The sequence below is a fragment of the Solea senegalensis genome, linkage group LG1 (genome assembly GCF_019176455.1).
Source record: "Solea senegalensis isolate Sse05_10M linkage group LG1, IFAPA_SoseM_1, whole genome shotgun sequence".
Lineage (NCBI taxonomy): Eukaryota > Metazoa > Chordata > Actinopteri > Pleuronectiformes > Soleidae > Solea > Solea senegalensis.
This window is the reverse complement of record NC_058021.1, coordinates 1339314-1358508: the sequence shown is the minus strand read 5'-3', so window position 1 is coordinate 1358508 and position 19195 is coordinate 1339314. Positions and strand designations below refer to the sequence as shown.

The 19195-nt window shown below is 41.0% G+C and overlaps 1 protein-coding gene across 1 annotated transcript in view; it reads right to left on the bottom strand.

Moving 5' to 3' along the window:
* Nucleotides 1-19195, bottom strand: part of reck (reversion-inducing-cysteine-rich protein with kazal motifs) — a 57350-nt gene that overhangs the window by 25760 nt on the left and 12395 nt on the right. The window contains exons 3-11 of the mRNA XM_044044703.1: nucleotides 13788-13846; nucleotides 9501-9575; nucleotides 6742-6778; nucleotides 5908-5993; nucleotides 5775-5822; nucleotides 5226-5259; nucleotides 4457-4654; nucleotides 2638-2899; nucleotides 2376-2549 (exon numbers count right to left, since the gene is read on the bottom strand). Coding sequence (XP_043900638.1) covers nucleotides 2376-2549; nucleotides 2638-2899; nucleotides 4457-4654; nucleotides 5226-5259; nucleotides 5775-5822; nucleotides 5908-5993; nucleotides 6742-6778; nucleotides 9501-9575; nucleotides 13788-13846 — 973 coding nt within the window. The remainder of the gene's footprint in view (nucleotides 1-2375; nucleotides 2550-2637; nucleotides 2900-4456; nucleotides 4655-5225; nucleotides 5260-5774; nucleotides 5823-5907; nucleotides 5994-6741; nucleotides 6779-9500; nucleotides 9576-13787; nucleotides 13847-19195) is intronic.

Sequence of the window (19195 nt, the reverse complement as noted above, 5' to 3'; positions counted from 1 at the left end):
ATCAGCTGATTCTTATTAAGAGCAGCGAAATCAAACCCCCACCTATTTCTCGACAGCAATTTGTTCCAGTTCATGGAAAACAGGTTTCTTGAATGTTGTTTGTTTGCTAATTGTCACGATATTCCGTCAGTGAGATGCTGCATCTGTGACAATGGTGTGAATAAAGTCCAACAAAACTGCACCGTGACATCAGAAAAAGCTGCTGTGATGTGCACAGTAATATTAAACCATGTGTTTACTTAGTTCTACTGCAGACAGCATCATTCTGTGGATGGAACACATCACATTCATACAATGACATTGTTTATTTTTGTAGAAACATAAAGAAGAAAGTGTTCCTGTTTGCAGATGCCTAACCCGAATCATTCCTGTACTGCTGCACACAGGAAGTGAAGACAGACACATTGTGGGATTGTAGCAAGAAAGAGTTTGACTGAAAACTCGAGAAAACCCCCAGTAGTAGTCTGATAGTATTGCTTGACAGAGCCTGTTTTCAGATGAAGGATAAATCATACAAATATCTTAGAGGCAGAATAATAACATCAACAGCAAATACTACGCACTGCAGCTTTAAATAGTCTAACTCTGTTTCATCACCTGTTTTCCATCTACTTCCTCTTTTCCAGTTACTTAATGTGCAATTAAAACGTCCAGTTTTCCCAAAACTCCAATAAAATAATGTATTATCACATTCCATTTTTCACGTTGCTGCCCATTAGAAATCAAAGTTTTATTTCCCCTCGTTTTTATTTTCTGTTTATTCTAAAATACTTTAAAAAAGTCTTATTATGAAGAGTAAAAATCTATTAACTTGTTCCCAAAGACGTAAATATTAGTATTGTTGCAGCAATGAACCAATTATTAATCGATTACTGAATGAATTGTCCATTGTTACTTTGGTCATTGATTAATCAGTTGAAAGTCCTCTGAACTTTCTGCTTCTTAAATGTATAAATTATACAGTTTTTGTTTTTGCTCTTTATGACAAAAAAACAAGCAAACATTAAAACTGTGTAACTTTTGTGGACAAAACACAATATGACAACAATTAACATTTTCTGACATTTTTTGGGCCAAACCATTCATCAGCAGATGAATGGATGATGAAAATGATGATTTCTCATGCTTTGTTAAAAATGACGTTGATGAATTTTCCTTAAACTCGCTCACATTTAGTTGATAAATATCTTTTTATGTGGATTGATTATGGCTCACACTCAGACTTTCCTTTCAGCTGAATCTATTTAAAATAAACGTCTTCCTCCTGACGTAAACATGACCTCGTCGCCTCACTCACTCACTCACTCACTCACTCACGGTGACCAGCAGACATCTGAGTTTGTTTTGGTATCCAGGTATTACTAATGTTGTGGGGACCTAAACCTGTTTACACAGTCACATTATGGGGACTTGTCCTCCTTGTGGGGACAAAAAGCAAGTCCCCATAACGTAAATTACTACATTTTAAGGTGAAGATATGTTTTAAGGTTAGGGTTAGGATTAGGATTAGGCCAGTAGTAATTGTGGTTAAGGTTAGAGTAAGTCTCCAAGAAATGAATGTAAGTCAATGCAATGTCCCCTCAAGTCATGAATGTCGAACATATGTGTGTGTGTGTGTGTGTGTGTGACATCCCAGTGCAGCCTTTGAAGTGTGTACAACACTCTGAGTTCACTATAAAGTGTTTTTTTTCTGTCTTTCTTTCTCTGTCTCTGTGTCTGTGCAGATGTTGACGCGTCCAGTCCAGCACATAAGCTGAAGGTTTTCTTGGAAACCTTCGTAAGAACAAATGAAAGGAACTTTTAAAAAAAGGGAAGATATTGATGAATGAGGCCCGAAGCATATTTCAGACTCTCAGACGGTGCAGGTGAAGCTTATGTAAGAATCGACAAAACACAAAAACTTAGTCCTTCTAAAACACACACACACACATAATGTGGTTGGAATTCAGACAAGTGCTTCAGACTAAATATTTAATATTTAATATTTAATATTTAGGCAGAATGACATGAAAGTAAAATCATTTTTGGGAAAGTGTAAAAAGAGACATAATCTTAATTGTCAATATGATATTAGAGTTTACTTTAAACTCTAATTAGCAGTAACAAGCTAAACAATGGTTTGCTGGTGTGTGTTGAGGACGTGTTAAATACAGAGTCGACTTAATCAAGGAAAGAAAGACTCAAACAGAATGTCTTTGCCTGTGATAAGCACAACGTTCTTCAACGTTAGCCAGGTTTGTCGAGCTTTTGGCCTTTTCCACGAACATTAAACTCTGATACTACAGACAGACTTACACACTACTCTTCATTTCCCTTCAACAAGAACAAGTGAATCAATCTCAGAACACGCGACTCCTTTGTAACAGACGTCTGACCTGTTGTTGAAGTTGGTGCAGTAGGTGAGGTCCTTGCAGCCCAGTTGACAGGGTTCCCGGACGTCCGCCAGGCAGTTGATGAGCTCCGCCTCCACTGGGTTGTACTCGCAGAGCTGGTCGAAGTCCTGCCACGTCTGGCTGCCCCAGTTAGTGCTGATCTCCTGACACATGTCTCTGTCACAGCAGGAGACACAGTCTGGGTCAGAACAAGGAGAGCAGTCACACTTCCCTCTGTGACCTGGTGCTCAGCGGTGATCTGTACCTGCACAGTGACGTGTTGGCCTTGGAGCAGCAGTGCAGTTTGGCACAGTCCATCTTGGCAGGATGGGGGGTCTCCTCTTCAGGCGGGGAAGGAGGTTTGGAACCCAGAAAGCACTGCCACATGGGTTCCTGGGGGAGAGGCTGGGAGCCGCACTCCTCGATCAAACCCTCCATGATCTCGTGCTCCGTGCTCATGGTGCGAAGTATTCTCCGGCACGCCACCTGGCAGTGGGTGGCCTCGGCCCGGTCACAGCAGTACAGACCTGGACGTGAAGCATATAAAGCTGCACTCAGGGGCTTTCTCTGGGCTCATGACAGCTTTTCTTTTGACGTGTTTGCAGAAATACGATCACTAATAAATGAAATCAATAATAAATACAATCAAATACTTAAAATACAGATAACAGCTGGTTTATTTCTTTGGCTTTTTATTAATATTTACGGGTGTTTGAAAACAATGAAATTCAGCTCTAACTTCATTATTAGGATTAAAATCAGAGGTCCTTTTGAAAATAATTATGTCATATTTAGTGTATTTCACATTTTGAAATGTAAATTACAAACACTTTATGTAACTGTACTTTACTTTGTTATTTATATTTCTAGCAACTTTTTCCTCATTTCCTAAATAAATGGTGTCCTTTTACTTCAAAACCTTTCCTATCTATCTATCTATCTATCTATCTATCTATCTATCTATCTATCTATCTATCTATCTATCTATCTATCTATCTATCTATCTATCTATCCATCTATCTATCTACTATCTTCATTACTCTTTACTATGAAATAAAAAAAGATCATGGATCAGGTGATCACGTCTTCTCTGCTCTGCAGTCGCCTCAAAACAACTGCATGGATACTCGGGCTGTTCAGCTGATCACATGGATTTACTGAAATCCTTCCCAGCTGTTTGTAAGAGTTTCTGTGAAGCTGAACACTCTGTGAAAAGCTCTTCAGGATCACAGGACTTGTCTCCAGTCCAAGATCTTCTTCTGAAAAAGACACCAAATAAACTGCCCTCATGCCAGTTTAACGACAGGTGTGCATCACGAGGACAACACAGAGGAGGCTCAGCAGACTGGAATCATGAAGCCAGGGATTCTTACTGCAAGGCAACAGTGCAAGCCCCTACTCCACCATGTGTATGTATATATATACGTATATATATATACATATGTATGTATATAAACATACAGAGAATCTATCCTTTTTTCTTTTTTTTTTCCTCACCTTGCACCAGCTGCTTATTACACAGTAAAAGTATGAAACAGTTTGAGGATCATACAGAAGTAACTGCACGACAGCAGTTTGGTGAAGTTTACACATCAGCAGTTTGGAGAAGGGCCTGTGGGTGTTAAAGCAAATAATTTGCTTTGACTGTGGGTCGTGTAACTGTTGGGAATCCTGGCTGTCTACAGCTCCTCTCTGTGAGGGGCAGGATACCAACTGTTCAAAGCAGACCTTTCATCTCCACAGGAGGGGTCTATGGGTTTTGGTGGAGGACACCTTCACACGAGCTCCCACTGGTTCTGCCATCATAAAAACACACTGTATGAAGACACTGTTTATAAAGATGAATGACGTGTCATCACTTCCTGCCACTATGCTTAGATGACGCCAAAAGAAACTTGCATTGGTGCTTTGGTTTGGCGCCAAGGTGTTTACAACGATCATGAAGCTGCAGATGCACGTGCTTCAGTCCCAGTCTGGTTTTAACATCAGTCACTAATAAAAAACATGCTTATCAGAAACAAGGAACCATGTTTAGGTCCAAAAGTGCTGAGCAGTGGCAGTCTGTGGAGCAGGGCCGGACTTACTGTCTATAGGGCTGCGTATGGGGTAGGACTTGGTGAAGTTGTTGACGCAGCTGAGCAGCTGAGCGCTGTGACTCTGACAGTACTCTTTGACAGCGTTGATCTGGGACACAGTGGGTGTTGAGTCGGTCCTGAAGATGGCCTGGCAGTACTCTCTGCAGGTGGTGTGACGCCCTGCATAGCTGCAGCATGTGGAGCCCACTGGAGGAAAAACACACACACACACACACATTTATTGTGTAATAAAATAACCAAGATAATGTGTGTGGAATACAAAATGACTGTATCCAAATTTAAATGCAGTAAAATGGTGTCCTCATTCTCAAGGGTTACTGTATATTACAGTTACACGTCACATGACATTATCAAATAATGCTCCCATAATATGCACAGTGTGTAGTATTTTATTTTGATGATGTAATGAAACTGATACTGTGACTGTTCCTGGTTGTTTACCAGTGTAATCGTATCACTGACCAAACCCTGGAGCAGACAAACACTCTGACTGACACACATTAGAGGAAGTCACTGACCTCACATCTGTGTGTGTGTGTGTGTGTGTGTGTGTGTGTGTAAGAGTGAGACGGAGAGAGAGAGAGAGAAAACACAAACAACCACATTATTTGTCCAGGAACCCAGTGATGTTCTCAGTCAGTGTTTATTTATTCACTGACTGGAGACGGAGATGAGATCAGTGTTTGTAATTGTGCTTGTCTTCACTCTTAATCCAGTGTGTGTGTGTGTGTGTGTGTGTGTGTGTGTGTGAACTTACTTTCATTTTTGGTGATGCAGCTGTAGAGGGAATTCTGGAACGAGAAGAGAGAGAAAGAAAAGTGATACTGGCTGTTTGTTACAACTTTAAAAACACAGTCAAAGTTCACTGACGATATCAAATACTTTTCTGAGAGATTAAAAGGAGCTGTGGTTGTGTGAGGAACTGACAGAGAGTCTCAGCAAAAACCAGGTCTTAGGCACTTCATTAAACACTCACCTAATGGAACTATGCCTGTTTGAAAATCTTCAGAATCACAGGAGTTTTGATCAACTGTTGCCTCTATCGATATATGTGTATATATATATATATATATATATATATATAAGTGTTATTTTGTGACTGTGGAGTTTAAAACCCTTGATTTCGATTCTTAGCACTTCAGCTCCTTATGAGATAAAAACACAGATTTCCTCGTTGGACTCACATTCTTTTTATAATGTTCCTTGATTATAATTGTCTTTAATAAAACATAGAGGAATAGTATGAGTCGTAAAATACAAACTGATTGAGGACCTTGCAGACACTGGATGATACTCGATGACTCACCTCTGTGACTTTCTTGCATACTTTAGTTATGTCACCTTTCGATGACGCCTGTGAGGGAGAAGGAAATAAAACTCAGGTCAAAACGCTCTCATGACTTAAACTTCAACAAAAACAAAGTGTTTTTTTTTCTCACCTGTCTGCATTCCCTACGACACTCAGCTGAGATAGCCAGCTCACAGCAGCCCAGCCCCACCCAGCCATCGGATTTACGGGATACTCCTGGAGACAAATCAAACATTTAGCTTATACTTTATTTATTGAACCAATTAAATACACATTTGATATTTAGACTACGAGTATGAAATTAAAACGCTGGACAGCCCCTTGAATTTAACTTGCTCTACCCAAACTTACTGTAGATGGATTCTGCCATTTCTAAATGCCTGTATAGACTCTTCTGTGGTTTTCCTGACTGATTGACTCTATGCTACCTTCACAGTTTCCAGTGGTACTGATCCATTTCGTCCATGTCGCAGGAGAGCTTGTGATGAGAATCGAAGCGGAGCAGCACCACTGGAAATAGTGGGGGCAGTATAGAGTCAAGAGAACAATGAAATGCATGAAAAGTCCCCGTCTCTTACATAGAGTATAAATGGACCTAAAACAGAGTTTGTTGCATGAAACTTTAAAACGTGTCGTACTGTTACACCTCTGAAAACAAATGTGGAATGACAGATTTATTCATCTAAGCTGGTGTGTTGAGGGGAAGTGCTTCCACTTCAATGTAAATCCCTGGAAGTTGCTGGAATGCAGTAAACATCAGAGAATTGATGATATCTCACAGACAGAGAGGATTGGAGCTGGACACCAGTGTTTAGAGGGCACATAAAGGTAAGAATAACAATAGCATTAGGCTTCTGACGGGGAGATTAGAGCCATGAGGCCACTGCCTGCTCTCTGCTTTGCTCAAACAGCAACTTCACTTAGAAACGACCAGAAGACAGATGTTTCATTTAGAGTCTCTTACCTGGGAGTGTCGAGTTGATGCACATCCACAGTTCATTCTGAAAGGCATAAGAAAAAGGAAATGAACGTTGTCAAATATTTGACTTAAAACCACAGTTGTGATCAATAGTTTAGACAATAGCTATGTTGATATGAGTGGAATTTAAAATTCCATCATTTACATCCACTCAGAATGAAATGATAAGACTGTGGTTTGTGTACTTCACTTCCACTTCCTTCATAAACGCTTAGTATGGAATTAGATTTGTGTCAATATTTTCAAACAACACTTTTTAAGAAGCAAAAGAAATATCGATTTAATCCTTCAATAATACTGTATTTTATTATTTGAAAATACACTTTCTCTTTGTGCCCCCTGGTGGTTTTTTGTTTGTGGGCGGGCCTTAGGAAGCTGCCTGCTGATTGGATGCTGAGTTTTGGAGGTTTGGAGTCGCTGTCCGCCTGGAACTCGTTCCCCAAGTTTTCCCCGTCAACATCTGACAAAATGATTTATAAATATCTAACGTTTGTCGGATTATAAACGTTAAATACCTTTATTTTATACAATTATTTTGTCGGATGTCGACAGGGAACGAGTTCCAGATGGCGACTCCGAGCCCATAACGACTTCGCTCCCAAACTCTAGCCAATCAGCAGGCAGCTTCCTAAAGCCCCGCCCACAAACATCAAACCACGAAGAACAAACCAAGGAGCACAAAGAACGAGTGTATTTTTTGGAATGATGAAATCGATATTCTGTTTGACATTCTGTTGATTATTGTCAAAGCTGTTGTCCTTGTTCTCTCTGAAGAACCGCAGGGAAACACTATTTCTTTCAGAGTCTCAAGTGTGAAGGATGGAGTTCAGGTTGAGCAACAGGGAAACATATGCATCATTTAGATTTGTGATCAAATGCTGTGGGAAAGTTCATCTGTGTCGCTGAGACACCGTTGTTTACCCTGTGCTTTTACAGGATGGTCACAGTTAACACGTTCCCTGTGTTTCTTGACTGGAGGACAAAGGTTCCTGTCGGTGACTTCACGTGATCTGTGATGCATATGTTCTTCACTGTATCTCACACGTAGACAGAAATCTGCTGTTTTTCTTCGAGAGTGGAGAGAAGATGATCTGCGAACGTCGTCCTCCTCTAATACGTGATCTGACCTGATTTCAAAAGTCTTGTAATGTGAAGCCAGAGCTTTCACTGGAGCTTTGAATCTCATCTCATAATCTTTTTTTCAGAGAAAAGACTTTACACAGTTGGCCAGAGTTGAGGGTTAAAAGGACCATGTGAACCAGATGTTGCTATTTGATTCTAATAAAACTAAAAACACTGAGCCATGGATGGAATTTAGCATCAGCATCATAGCTAAATAGGAACAGGACACACAATCAAATGATAGAAAACATTTAAAGCTGCCCAAGTTTAATCACTGCTGTGGTTCTAATCGACTGTTGGAGACAGATGAGACACTCGCCTATATGTGCTTTGTAATTAACTCTGGTGGGAGGAAGGACTGCGTGTGTGTGTGTGTGTGTGTGTGTGGTAACCATGACCAACAACCCACTTCCTGTATACAGTAAGTCTAACAAGGGGGTTGATGCTAATTTTGTCTTCACATTGACCAGGAGTTCATCAAATCATGCAACCAAAGCAATGTAAGTTAAGGAATCTGACTTCCAGGGACCAGTTCCATACTGAAGTACAGTATATGTATTAAATACATCATTACACTCCCTGTTGGTGTAATGGTCAGGCGTCCAAATACTTTTGTCCAAATAGTGTTCAGGTTAGGGCACAGATACGACAACACAAGCATCCAGCATTCACAATACAATGTAAGTAACATACATACATACAGACGTACGTAAAAACTGCTTCAAATATAAAGGGAGCAATATAAGTATATATATATATATATATATATACATATGTACATATAAATAATGTGCAGCCATATATCTATGAGCCTTGAGATGGAAGACAGTAACTCTCTGTACTGTGTTGATGAATGTAGGCCTGAAGATATGAAGGGAGCAGACCCAAGATAATCCAACACTAACATGCAATAAACAGTGATGTGTAAGTGTCAGAAAATCCAGCTGTTTACGTAACAGTTTGGTGAGGTTCTTTGATATGTTGCTCGACCTCTGTGGATTCAAAGTGCACAGTGAACTCTTAAAGCTTGAACCAAGCTCTGGTATCGCTCATTTATCAGGAGCTTTTTCAGAAAACTGAGTCATGTGACGTCCAGAGCTCTATCGTGATGAGCAGACTGCACACAGACTTCCACAGAGGGATCTGTGTCCGTAGTTGAGGATATTTGCAGATGACATTTACATTACACAGATGTTAACACACCTTAGTGGCTCTTAAGCCAAGACTTTCAGAGTCTCAACCACGATTCACAACATGCTGTGAAGTAATCAGTAATCTTTGCCTCAGTGCTGTCACTTGGGTCGTAGTTTCATGTCCAAACCATGTTTTTGTCTGTTGTTTTCTTAACATGAGTTTCTACTTATTATCACTTACTGTTACACATTATTATATATATACTAACAATATATATATAATAATATAACAATGAGATCAGTTTTTGAATATTAAACACTAAAGCCGGGGTTCTATTTACACCGATCACAAGGGAGTGACGTTTTTCTGTCGTCTAGTCAGCTGACTGTTGTGGGTGGAGCTGTGGGGCAGTTAGCTGCATGTTGAAGAGGATTATCATACTGAAAATCATGTTGGACCAACTCGGTCATAGAAGACGACGGACTCACCATAGACTCTGGACAGTAGCTGGGTAACCTTTGGAGGAGATGCTTCAGACGAGACTCACTCTTTATGGTGGCGAGCTGCAGGACAGGAACAAACAGGGAGTGAACAAAAAGCATCTCTAATCCATGGAAGTGTGAACATTAGTGACCAGAGTGTCTGAGTTTGTCAAAATTCTTTCTGAGTTCAGAGTTAAGAATTAACTGTGGAAAAAAACACCTCCAGAGCATTTGGCCCCTCCCACATCATGAGGGGGGTCAATCTTTGTTTATACTGTAAATCTCAAGCCCATACTGTTCTGGTAACTGTCTATAATGTACATACTATTTGAACTTTTTATGGTCGTATTGTTTATATCTTCCTGTATTGTACTTTTATATAATGTGGAAATGCATGTTTATTATTTATTATCTTTATCTTTACTGTCTTTACTGCTGTAACCAGGTAAATTTCACCACTGCAGAATAAAGTAAATATCTTATCTTATCTTAAACTTCTCAAAATTGAGTCATTGATACTGATCAGCATCAGCAAACTCATTGTTCCTTTAGTCAAACATCATGTTGTTTTTCCAAAATCCTCATGTCATGGGAAAATCCAGTCGGTCATAGCACTTCTGAAACATGCTCACGCGCACACACACACACACGCACACACACGCACACACACACACACAGGGGCCTAGGAGAGCGAGGCCACTGCCAACAGTCACGCTGAAGTGTGAAATCATGAAGCCAAGATGGTAAGATTCACACTTTCACAGCCTCAAAGTGTGTGTGTGTGTGTGTGCATAATTCTTGTGAACTACAACTGTTGTTTCCAGTCAGAAGATGAGGCGAGAGTGTCAGTCAATGGTCATGTGACCAGCGTGGGCTCAATGTATCCGACACAGAGCTAAAACACTTGTCGAGGTAAAGATCATCTCCAAGGAGCTTGTTGTAGACTTGAAGAGTGTGAAGCCAGGACAAAAAAGAAGCAGTGTGGTTGAGCAGCTGATTCGGCCCACTCATCAACATAGTCAGCAGACCTACAGCAGCGTGGCTCCCAGGAGCCCGACGGCCCTGTTCACTATCGTAGCTTTTCTGATCTCAGATGTTGTTCCAGGAATCTGCTGCTTTTACTTCCTACATCTCCTCTTTCAGCCGTCGGTATTTCTCCGACTTCTTCTTCTTGATGTTCACCACTGACCTCTTCTGCTGTGTGTCTGGTCCTGGAACTTCCATGTACACTTTACAGTCTCAGAAGCATCTCTACACAGTGGACACATTGTGTCCTACAGTACCTGGTGTGACAGACCTCAGCCTCTACTGAATCTACTGATTCAGTCCAGCTTCCTTCAACCATTCAACTTCTTCAGGTTGACCGAGGAACATGCCGGGAGAGAGGTTCTGGTCTGGAACCAGGTCGACCAGCAACGATCAGAGCAAAAAAACACCGGACTGATAAAAGTGCAAAGATAAAAGATATTAGAGGGAGAAATCATGACTGCTCTGTGGTCAATTCAACCCTCTGATCGTAGCCAACGTGATTTTGTTTCTGTGGCTGTGGAAAACACAAAACACAGACATCATTACTGGAGATTTTGTGGGTTTTCAAATAAAACGGACTTGAGAAAAGTCTGAGTTGACTTTGGATGGTAACATATACGGTACATAATAATCCACTTCTGAAGCCACAGAGCTTATAACTCTACGACTTACAATGCTTTGATGTACTTTCTTTAAACTGGTAAATTGTATTTCACAATATTCATACCTAATGTGATGGTGACCATCTTCCCCTTTCACGCAGCAACTTTACTTTGATGTGTTACTGTATAAGCCGTCAGTTCACTTTGCACAGCACAGTCCACATGGAGGCTGCAGGTGCCCATAATGTGGCTTTAATCAAATGTTCTCGGGCTGTTCTTTGTTGCAGCAAATTAAATCGGAGGAATTCAAAGCCGTCTGACAGTTGCTCCATCGACAACCCCCTCCACCCTCCAACTGACGGGATTACACAACACCAAGCACAGCGACAATCATCTGCTGGCAGATAATCACAGGGAGAAAAAAACGACACAGCAAGTCTGAATGCCAGTGAGCCATGCTGGTCATTTCTGTGTGAGCAGTTAACAAGTGCTGACTGGCACCGGCTCATTCTTCAGCGCTGCTCCATAAACACTGCACGTGCCTAACAAACGGCAAACACGCCGTCCAATCGTGTGCCACGAAGACCTGAGAGTCAGCTAAAGACAAAAACACTTCACTCAGCTCCTTCCTTCCTTCTCTCTGTGTGTGTGTGTGTGTGTGTGAGAGAGCACCATTAACGCCTCTGCAGTCAAAGCCTTCACACTTATAGATTGTGTTGTTTGCTGTTGTTTGTTCCATCAGGAAACTCGATAGAGTAACAACAGTTACAGATCTGCACAGGGCTAATAAGACGCTGCTAAGTGAGTCCATTGATACAACTGCTCCCTGTTCTCCATCCTTATCTATGATCTCTTTACAGTAACACAAGACAAACGGTGATTAATGACTAAATTATGAGTGAACATTAGATTCATTCAAATCAATTAAAGTGAAAGAAACATCGTGTCTCACATTAATGACAGTGACTGCACTCCATTGCTAAGCAACTATGTGTGCTATATTATTATTCTAGTATTATACAATCTATGTTGAGTAGTGGTCGACCATTTAGAGGCATTTATCAGTATCTGTTGTTATTATTTTGACCTCAGGGTGAATATTTGACCTGGTACTATAGTTGGGTCGACCTGAGTAGTACTAGAAATGTATAATGGGATTATTATTAGTTATTAGTTGTTCTTTATTTATCAACTAAACTCAAGTGAAAAAAGTGTTTTAAATGAAAACATGACTAGTGTTACAGTGGAACGTCTCGTTACTTAAAAATGTATTCAGTTTAATAACAATATAATCATTTCATCGTTTAAAATCTGCAGAAACATAAATCATTTATACATGTACAGTATATGTGTATATATATACACATATACGTACATATTTTCAAATATCTTATTTTATCCACAAACCAAAATTCATCAATTTTAATGATTTATTTTGTTTTATGAAGCAAAACAAATACTAATAAAAGGAATCATTGTAACCCTAGCTGTGATTATGACAGTGGACTGCTGTGTGTGTGTGTGTGTGTGTGTGTGTGGAAATGCTGGACTGTGCAGTGAGCAGTGAAGTCTATTATTTTCATTTACTTATATTTTATTTTCATCTTTATTTATTGCTCTAAAAATAACCACTGTGGTCTTAAAAGAACCACTCATTTTATGGGTGTAACCAGGTACAAGTTTGAGCTAAAACGGTTCATGGTGATTACAACATGTGCCTGTAACCCACCCACTGCAACCACTGCACCCACTGCACCCACCACACCCACACCACACTTCTTAACCTTAACCACAACCTCAGAGGAGAGGTTTGATGCTGTTCCACATCTGAAGGGCCTCCATCTTTATTCCCCACAGGTTCTTTTCCTTTCAGAAGTTTTTTGTCCAAATTCATCTGACATATAATGTCCTTCTCTATCCTCGGTCTGTCCTTCTCTGGCTGATGATGTCAACCAATGAGAGCACAAAAACCCCCCCCCGCACACACACACACACACACACACACATCTGCACCTCCAGTTCAAACACAGGGCTAAGGTTTGAACTGCTGCCTGTTTGTTGCTGCCATAGAAAAGCTTCTTTCAAATCTTTGTCTCCTTACACCATGAAGGAGGACATGAGGGACAGGGAGTGAGATGGTGAGAGGGGGGAGTTGAAAATAGGGTGAGGAAGAACTTTTTCTGCACTTCAAAGAGCGACAAAAACACACAAAAAACTTTAAACCACTCGCCTTCAGAAAACCTCCATTCAGACGCCGACTATAACGGGCCCATAAGTGCCTGTGTGTGTGTGTGTGTGAAGTGTGTGTGTGTGAGTGTGTGTGTGGCCAGTGTGTGTGTGTGTGTGTGTGTGTGAGTGTGTGTGTGTGAGTGTGTGTGTGTGTGTGTGTGTGTGTGTGTGTGTGTGTGTGCTGTGAGTGTGTGTGTGTGTGTGTAGTGTGTGTGTGTGTGTGTGAGTGTGTGTGTGTGTGTGAGTGTGTGTGTGATGTGTGTGTGTGTGTGTGTGTGTGTGTGTGTGTGTGTGAGTGTGTGTGTGTGTGTGTGTGTGAGTGTGTGTGTGAGTGTGTGCGTGTGAGTGTGTGTGTGTGTGAGTGTGTGTGTGTGTGTGTGTGTGTGTGTGTGTGAGTGTGTGTGTGTGTGTGTGTGAGTGTGTGTGTTCCCACCTGGTCACAAGCTTCCTTACAAGAGGAGAACTCTGCAGCATGGTTGCAGCAGGCGGGATCTGCAAACAAACACATGGTTAGTTTATCTTTGTTACACTGTCCTTTTTGTTCTGACAATGGTGTGAGACACTGGGAGGGTGAAGTGAAAGCATGAATATTATCATCACATGAATTTGGGTTCTAATTTGATGTTAATTTTCAGCATAATATCGACTGTTCTAACTGCTGCCTCATCTGGTAAGTCTGTGTCACTGCGGTTAAACTGAACGGATGATACTGATGGAGGCAGCGAACCTGAAACAAGATACAGATGGTAATACGTTCAATAATTCACACTGTGACAGACAGAGTTTTCTTGAGGTTAAAATAATCACCAAAATAAATAAATCATTTATCAATAGAACATTTGCTCAAGCACAACAAGGGCAGAACATTTTTCAGAAAATATCTACTTGTAAAGTTCTGTGATAGATTCAAAATGTGATGAAGCGACGCCATGAAAACATTTAAGGAAAGACTGAAGTATAACACAGCACGCGTTTGTTTCCATGCGCACATTTCCCCATTATGGGACTAATGAAGGATTATCTTCAGGTTCAGATTCAGAAGGACAATTCATCTGTAGCATTCCATACACAATCATCCTCAGTTCATACACACAGACAGACAGACACACAGACAGACAGACAGACAGACACACAGACAGACAGACAGCAGGCACTGGGCAACAGTAACATGAGTGAGTGAACACAGAGACTTTACAGCAGAAGCTCAGAGCATTTGTGTCCTTGGAAAATAAAACACTGAACTAAGAAATAAAATCACAAAAGAGAATGTTCAAATAAAATGACAAAGCACTTCTTTCCTCACATCTAAATCATGGAGCCAGTGTCTCTGTTGTCCCCGCTTTGCAAATTTCAGCTGATTATCAAAACACTGTGCACTTATCTACGAGGGAACAAAAAAACATGGCCCTAAGCTTATGAATAAAACACAACTTTAAATATTCTGTAGATCAGTTTTTCTCAACTTTTTACACCAAATATCACTGAGAAAATATTGAGCTCTTGAAGTAAGAACTCACATTAGCTTCCAATTATTAGGAAAGACTAAATAAAGCCTCATCCCTTAATGCCGAACCTTAGCCCTAACATTAAAGTAGTTCTTCAGACATGAGGTTCTGCCCCATTAGAACAAGGTTTTGGTCTGCATGAGGACTATTGGTCCTGACAAGGTCAGTGTTTATGCCAGAAAGTGTCCTAAAGAGGCAAAAAAAATACTTGTACCCACACACACACACCCACAGAGCGAGAGAGAGAGAGAGAGAGAGAGAGAGAGAGGAGTTGTTGGCTGGCAGCAGGGATCCAAACCTCCCTCCAGCTCAGGATTCCAGTAAGTCACTTGGCTCCGTTTGCTGTGAACAAACAGCTCTCACCTCATTTACAGCCTCGCACAGTGATGCTGCTCAACTGGACACACACACACACACACACACACACACTCTCTGTGTCTTGTATTATTGAAGGTTATTGAAGAACAACACTGTGACTTGTCATCTATAGACGTTTGTTTAGACCTCACTATGACTCAAGAACTCACACATCAGCCAGCCAGCTCCAGCACCACCACACTCAGCATGATCTGAGCAGACTTAAGTATACACTAAGTATACACTTATATATATGTGTTTAAGTTCAGCCAGTCACACAGTGAAGGTGTTGTCATCAGTTTTTTACTAGTGGCTGTGTAGTTTAGCAACAGCGCCACCAGCTGTGCTGCTCTAGTGAAGATTGTATTTCATTTCATATAAATGCTGCTTTTCATTTTGAAACAGAGCTTGTTTTAGTTCCTCCTTCAGGAGTTTGAGTGTTGTGCTCTTTTCTTTTTAAGCGTGGCTGTATGAGACGCCGACACATCCTGAAGACACAGATGCTCCTCTCACAGAAGACACACAAGAAAATATTGATTTTAGTCAGGCTGCATCTAATCTGTCAATTATCTTCTCAGTTGTTTGATTAGTTGTTTGTTAGGTTTGTGTCACCTGGGTGGATTTCAAAAACACCGTTAAAAAAATAACAGATTTGAAGGACAATGGACTACGATGCAGAGAAGCAGCCGCTCACAAAGCGACACAAGCGTCGGTTCCCAGGTGAGAAGAAGGCAACAAACAACATGTTCACATTATAAAGGCTCAAGTGTCTTTGTGACGGCCATGATTTCAGTGACAGAGGTTGGTTCTTGGTGACCCAACAAAAAGATAAAGTATACTTTTAACGGTATTAACAGAGATGTTTTATTGTGTAGTATCAAACGTTGTCAAAAATAAAGACAGAAATCCAGATAAATAGAGATTCACACAGAGAACACACTCAGATTCTATTCAATATTAAATTATCTACATGCACAAGGTGAAAACACACAAACCAGTGTCCTTATTAAAAGAAGCAAAGTGAGTGTGAGTAGTGACCTCAGTTGTGTTGTACTAACCAATTAACTATTCTGATAATCAATGAATTGTTTTATGGCACTTTTGCCTTTGCAGCATTAAGCACTGGGTTTGTGACCCGGTCAGAACAAGGGTCTTTCTGCATGTCGTGGGATTTCTCCGGGTTCTCCGGGTATTATGATAACTACCGTAATCACCGTTTTTCTATGAGAGCTAACTTTCCCTCACATTTAAGTTCCTTCACAACTTTATTTCACAACAATAACTTTTCAGTGTGTATCATCATTTTCAAAGGTCTGTCCAGACTAAAACACAGAGCCAGCAGCATTTTAAAACTTCAAACTTTAACATTGCATACTTTTGCACCTGGGTGGTGTCAAGGTCGGCATATCTGGAGATGAAGATGTATTTCATCACATGAAGTATAAATGACTTTGTTCACCAGCTGGGGGCAAACAAACAGTCTAGCATTTTTTACTTCTGTTTGTTTTCACCTGATACATTTTCAATCTCCTTATGGGTTTATGGTAATCTGAATTTACCAGGTCGTATTTCAACCAGAGAGTAAACTTTGTTTCTACACATTATAGAATGTATATGTGTGCTTTACATGTGAATGTTAATGTGAAAGGACTCCCGCTGAAGTAAATGATAGATGTGCTGTTTGAATGGGAGTGAATGAGGAAATGGAATAAGAGTAGAATAAAGCACTGTGAATTTAACATGAGACTGACCCAGGACTGGGCTTTACTGATGGGTGAAGAGCATTCTTCATTCAAACATCTCCCCATAAAAAGGGGACGTCCCTGCTGCTGGGCTGGGAGTGTTCAGTGAAATCATCAGAGGTTTTTCACTGAAAACAGCTGCTGGTTCCAAAACAAAGAGCTCAAACACTTAGGGTTATGTATGCGGTTTCAAACGAGTCAAATGACTCCATTCTCCCCCACTTATGGGTTAGAATTACAGAAAACCAGGTTTAGATGAGGGTTAACGTAATCATGGCTCATACTCTGTGGTGCGAAGAGAGCGAGAACTCACATTTTTTTATGACATTAATCTGTGAATTGTGTTTATCTGTCGCTGAACTTTGAGAATGAATCAAGAACAAAGGAGCTCTCTCTCTCTCACACACACACACACACACTCAGACAATGGCAGGTGGCAGAATAATCTGAGGGGAGGGGAGGGATGATGGAGTCCATTCAGTCATGTACAGTATAAAGGCCCCCGGCTGGCTGCTAATGAGCGCTGGCCCCATTCTGGCTCGGCATACACACAACAGGGAAAAGGACAGAGTCTGTCATGAAGTGTCCAGTTACATTGTTGCACTTGATTCAGTCACACAGTCACCACATCACACTCGACTGTCTCCTGTAGAGAGCTGTAAAATACGAAGTGTTGCACTGAATATGTTGTGCTTTATTTACGCGTCGAAACTGCAAATCTGCAAATGGTTTCATAAAAGACGTAATTCATGGGCTAAGACGCACTAATGCTAGAGTAATGAAACTTGGCATGCATTAAATTTGACCTTACGAGCTGCACTGTTTCCTTCCACAGGTGTGTTACAGCCGTCAAGGACCTGCGTGCTGACATGGTTGTTACTTTAGTGGATGATGCTCCATCTGGATCAACTGTGCTATAATGTGCAGGTGAAGTCATGAGGAGAGCCTTGGAGACGACCCAAGGTGTGGATGTTTTGCCACAGCCACCACCCAAGAAAACTTTGCTGCTGATGGATGAGATGTTTGAATCTTACTCAGATAACAAATGCTGAAAGCATCGCCCTTGAAGGAGAAGAGAACATTGTGCACAACAAACTTGGCATGTCCAAGGTTTCGGCTCGGTGGCTGCCACAGATTTTAACCTCTGATCAAAGCACATTGGGCTGGTCATGTCACAGGAGAACTTAGATCCAGCTGGTTTTCTTGAATGTTCTTTACCCCAGGATGAGGGTTGGGTCTATCAAACTGAGTCAGAGACAAAAAGGCAATCCATGCCATGGAAATGGATGAGAGCGTCTATACCAAGAACATCCAAGCGCTGCAACACTGCTACGTAAGTAAACCACTATTGGTCAAATGCAACCAGTGCAGCCTATGTCTGATATGTGATGCATATTATAATCATTTCTGTTTCTCCCTTCATATGATCAAATATAATGTTCTTTTAATAAACACACAATAGCTGCTGGACAATTGTTCTCACAGAGAATGCACAGAAGAGCGTCAGAAACCGTTCTGCAATCGTTACTGCAAAACACAGACAACAGTAACACTTGTTTTAAAGTCAGCCATGACTGCTCTGGTGCTGTGAGTCGACAGTAATAACTACCGGTGACATTGATGAGTATATCTATATCCTGACGGATATAATATGAAGATAATGTATGAAGTACCATGAGAGAGGGGAACTGTCTTCTCTTTTATGCAGAACACATTCTGAGCTGCTCTGTGGTTTTCTTTTCTTTTGTGTCTGTGTTACATGTTTCTTGTTCTAAATCCCTGTTTTGTTTTTCTGGAATGTGAAAGCCACAGATCAGTGACGTGCTTCAGGAAGAGAGGGGGCGGGACCAGGAGTCTGAAGTCTCACCATTAGGTGTTACTGCTGAACATTAAACTGAATTTAATGTTCAAGAGTCCAAAACAAGTTCAGTGACTGTGACCTTTGGCCTGTGGTCAGCCAAAGAAGGCCCGCGGTGTGAGTGCAGTGACACAGGATTCATACAACACCCAAAGATCACCCATGAAAACGTTCAGTGGATTCAGGACGTTTAGGACTTGACAACCATATTTGAATCATGGATTCGACTTCTCACAAACATGACTGTGCGATATTGAAAAAGCAGCAATGTAATGTTCCCTGAACAGCAGCTTGACTATGTGCCTGCATGAGCCTATCAGAGCTGCTGCTGTTCCCTTCACCACGCAGCTCCAATTAGGTTTCACATAATGTATCAAAG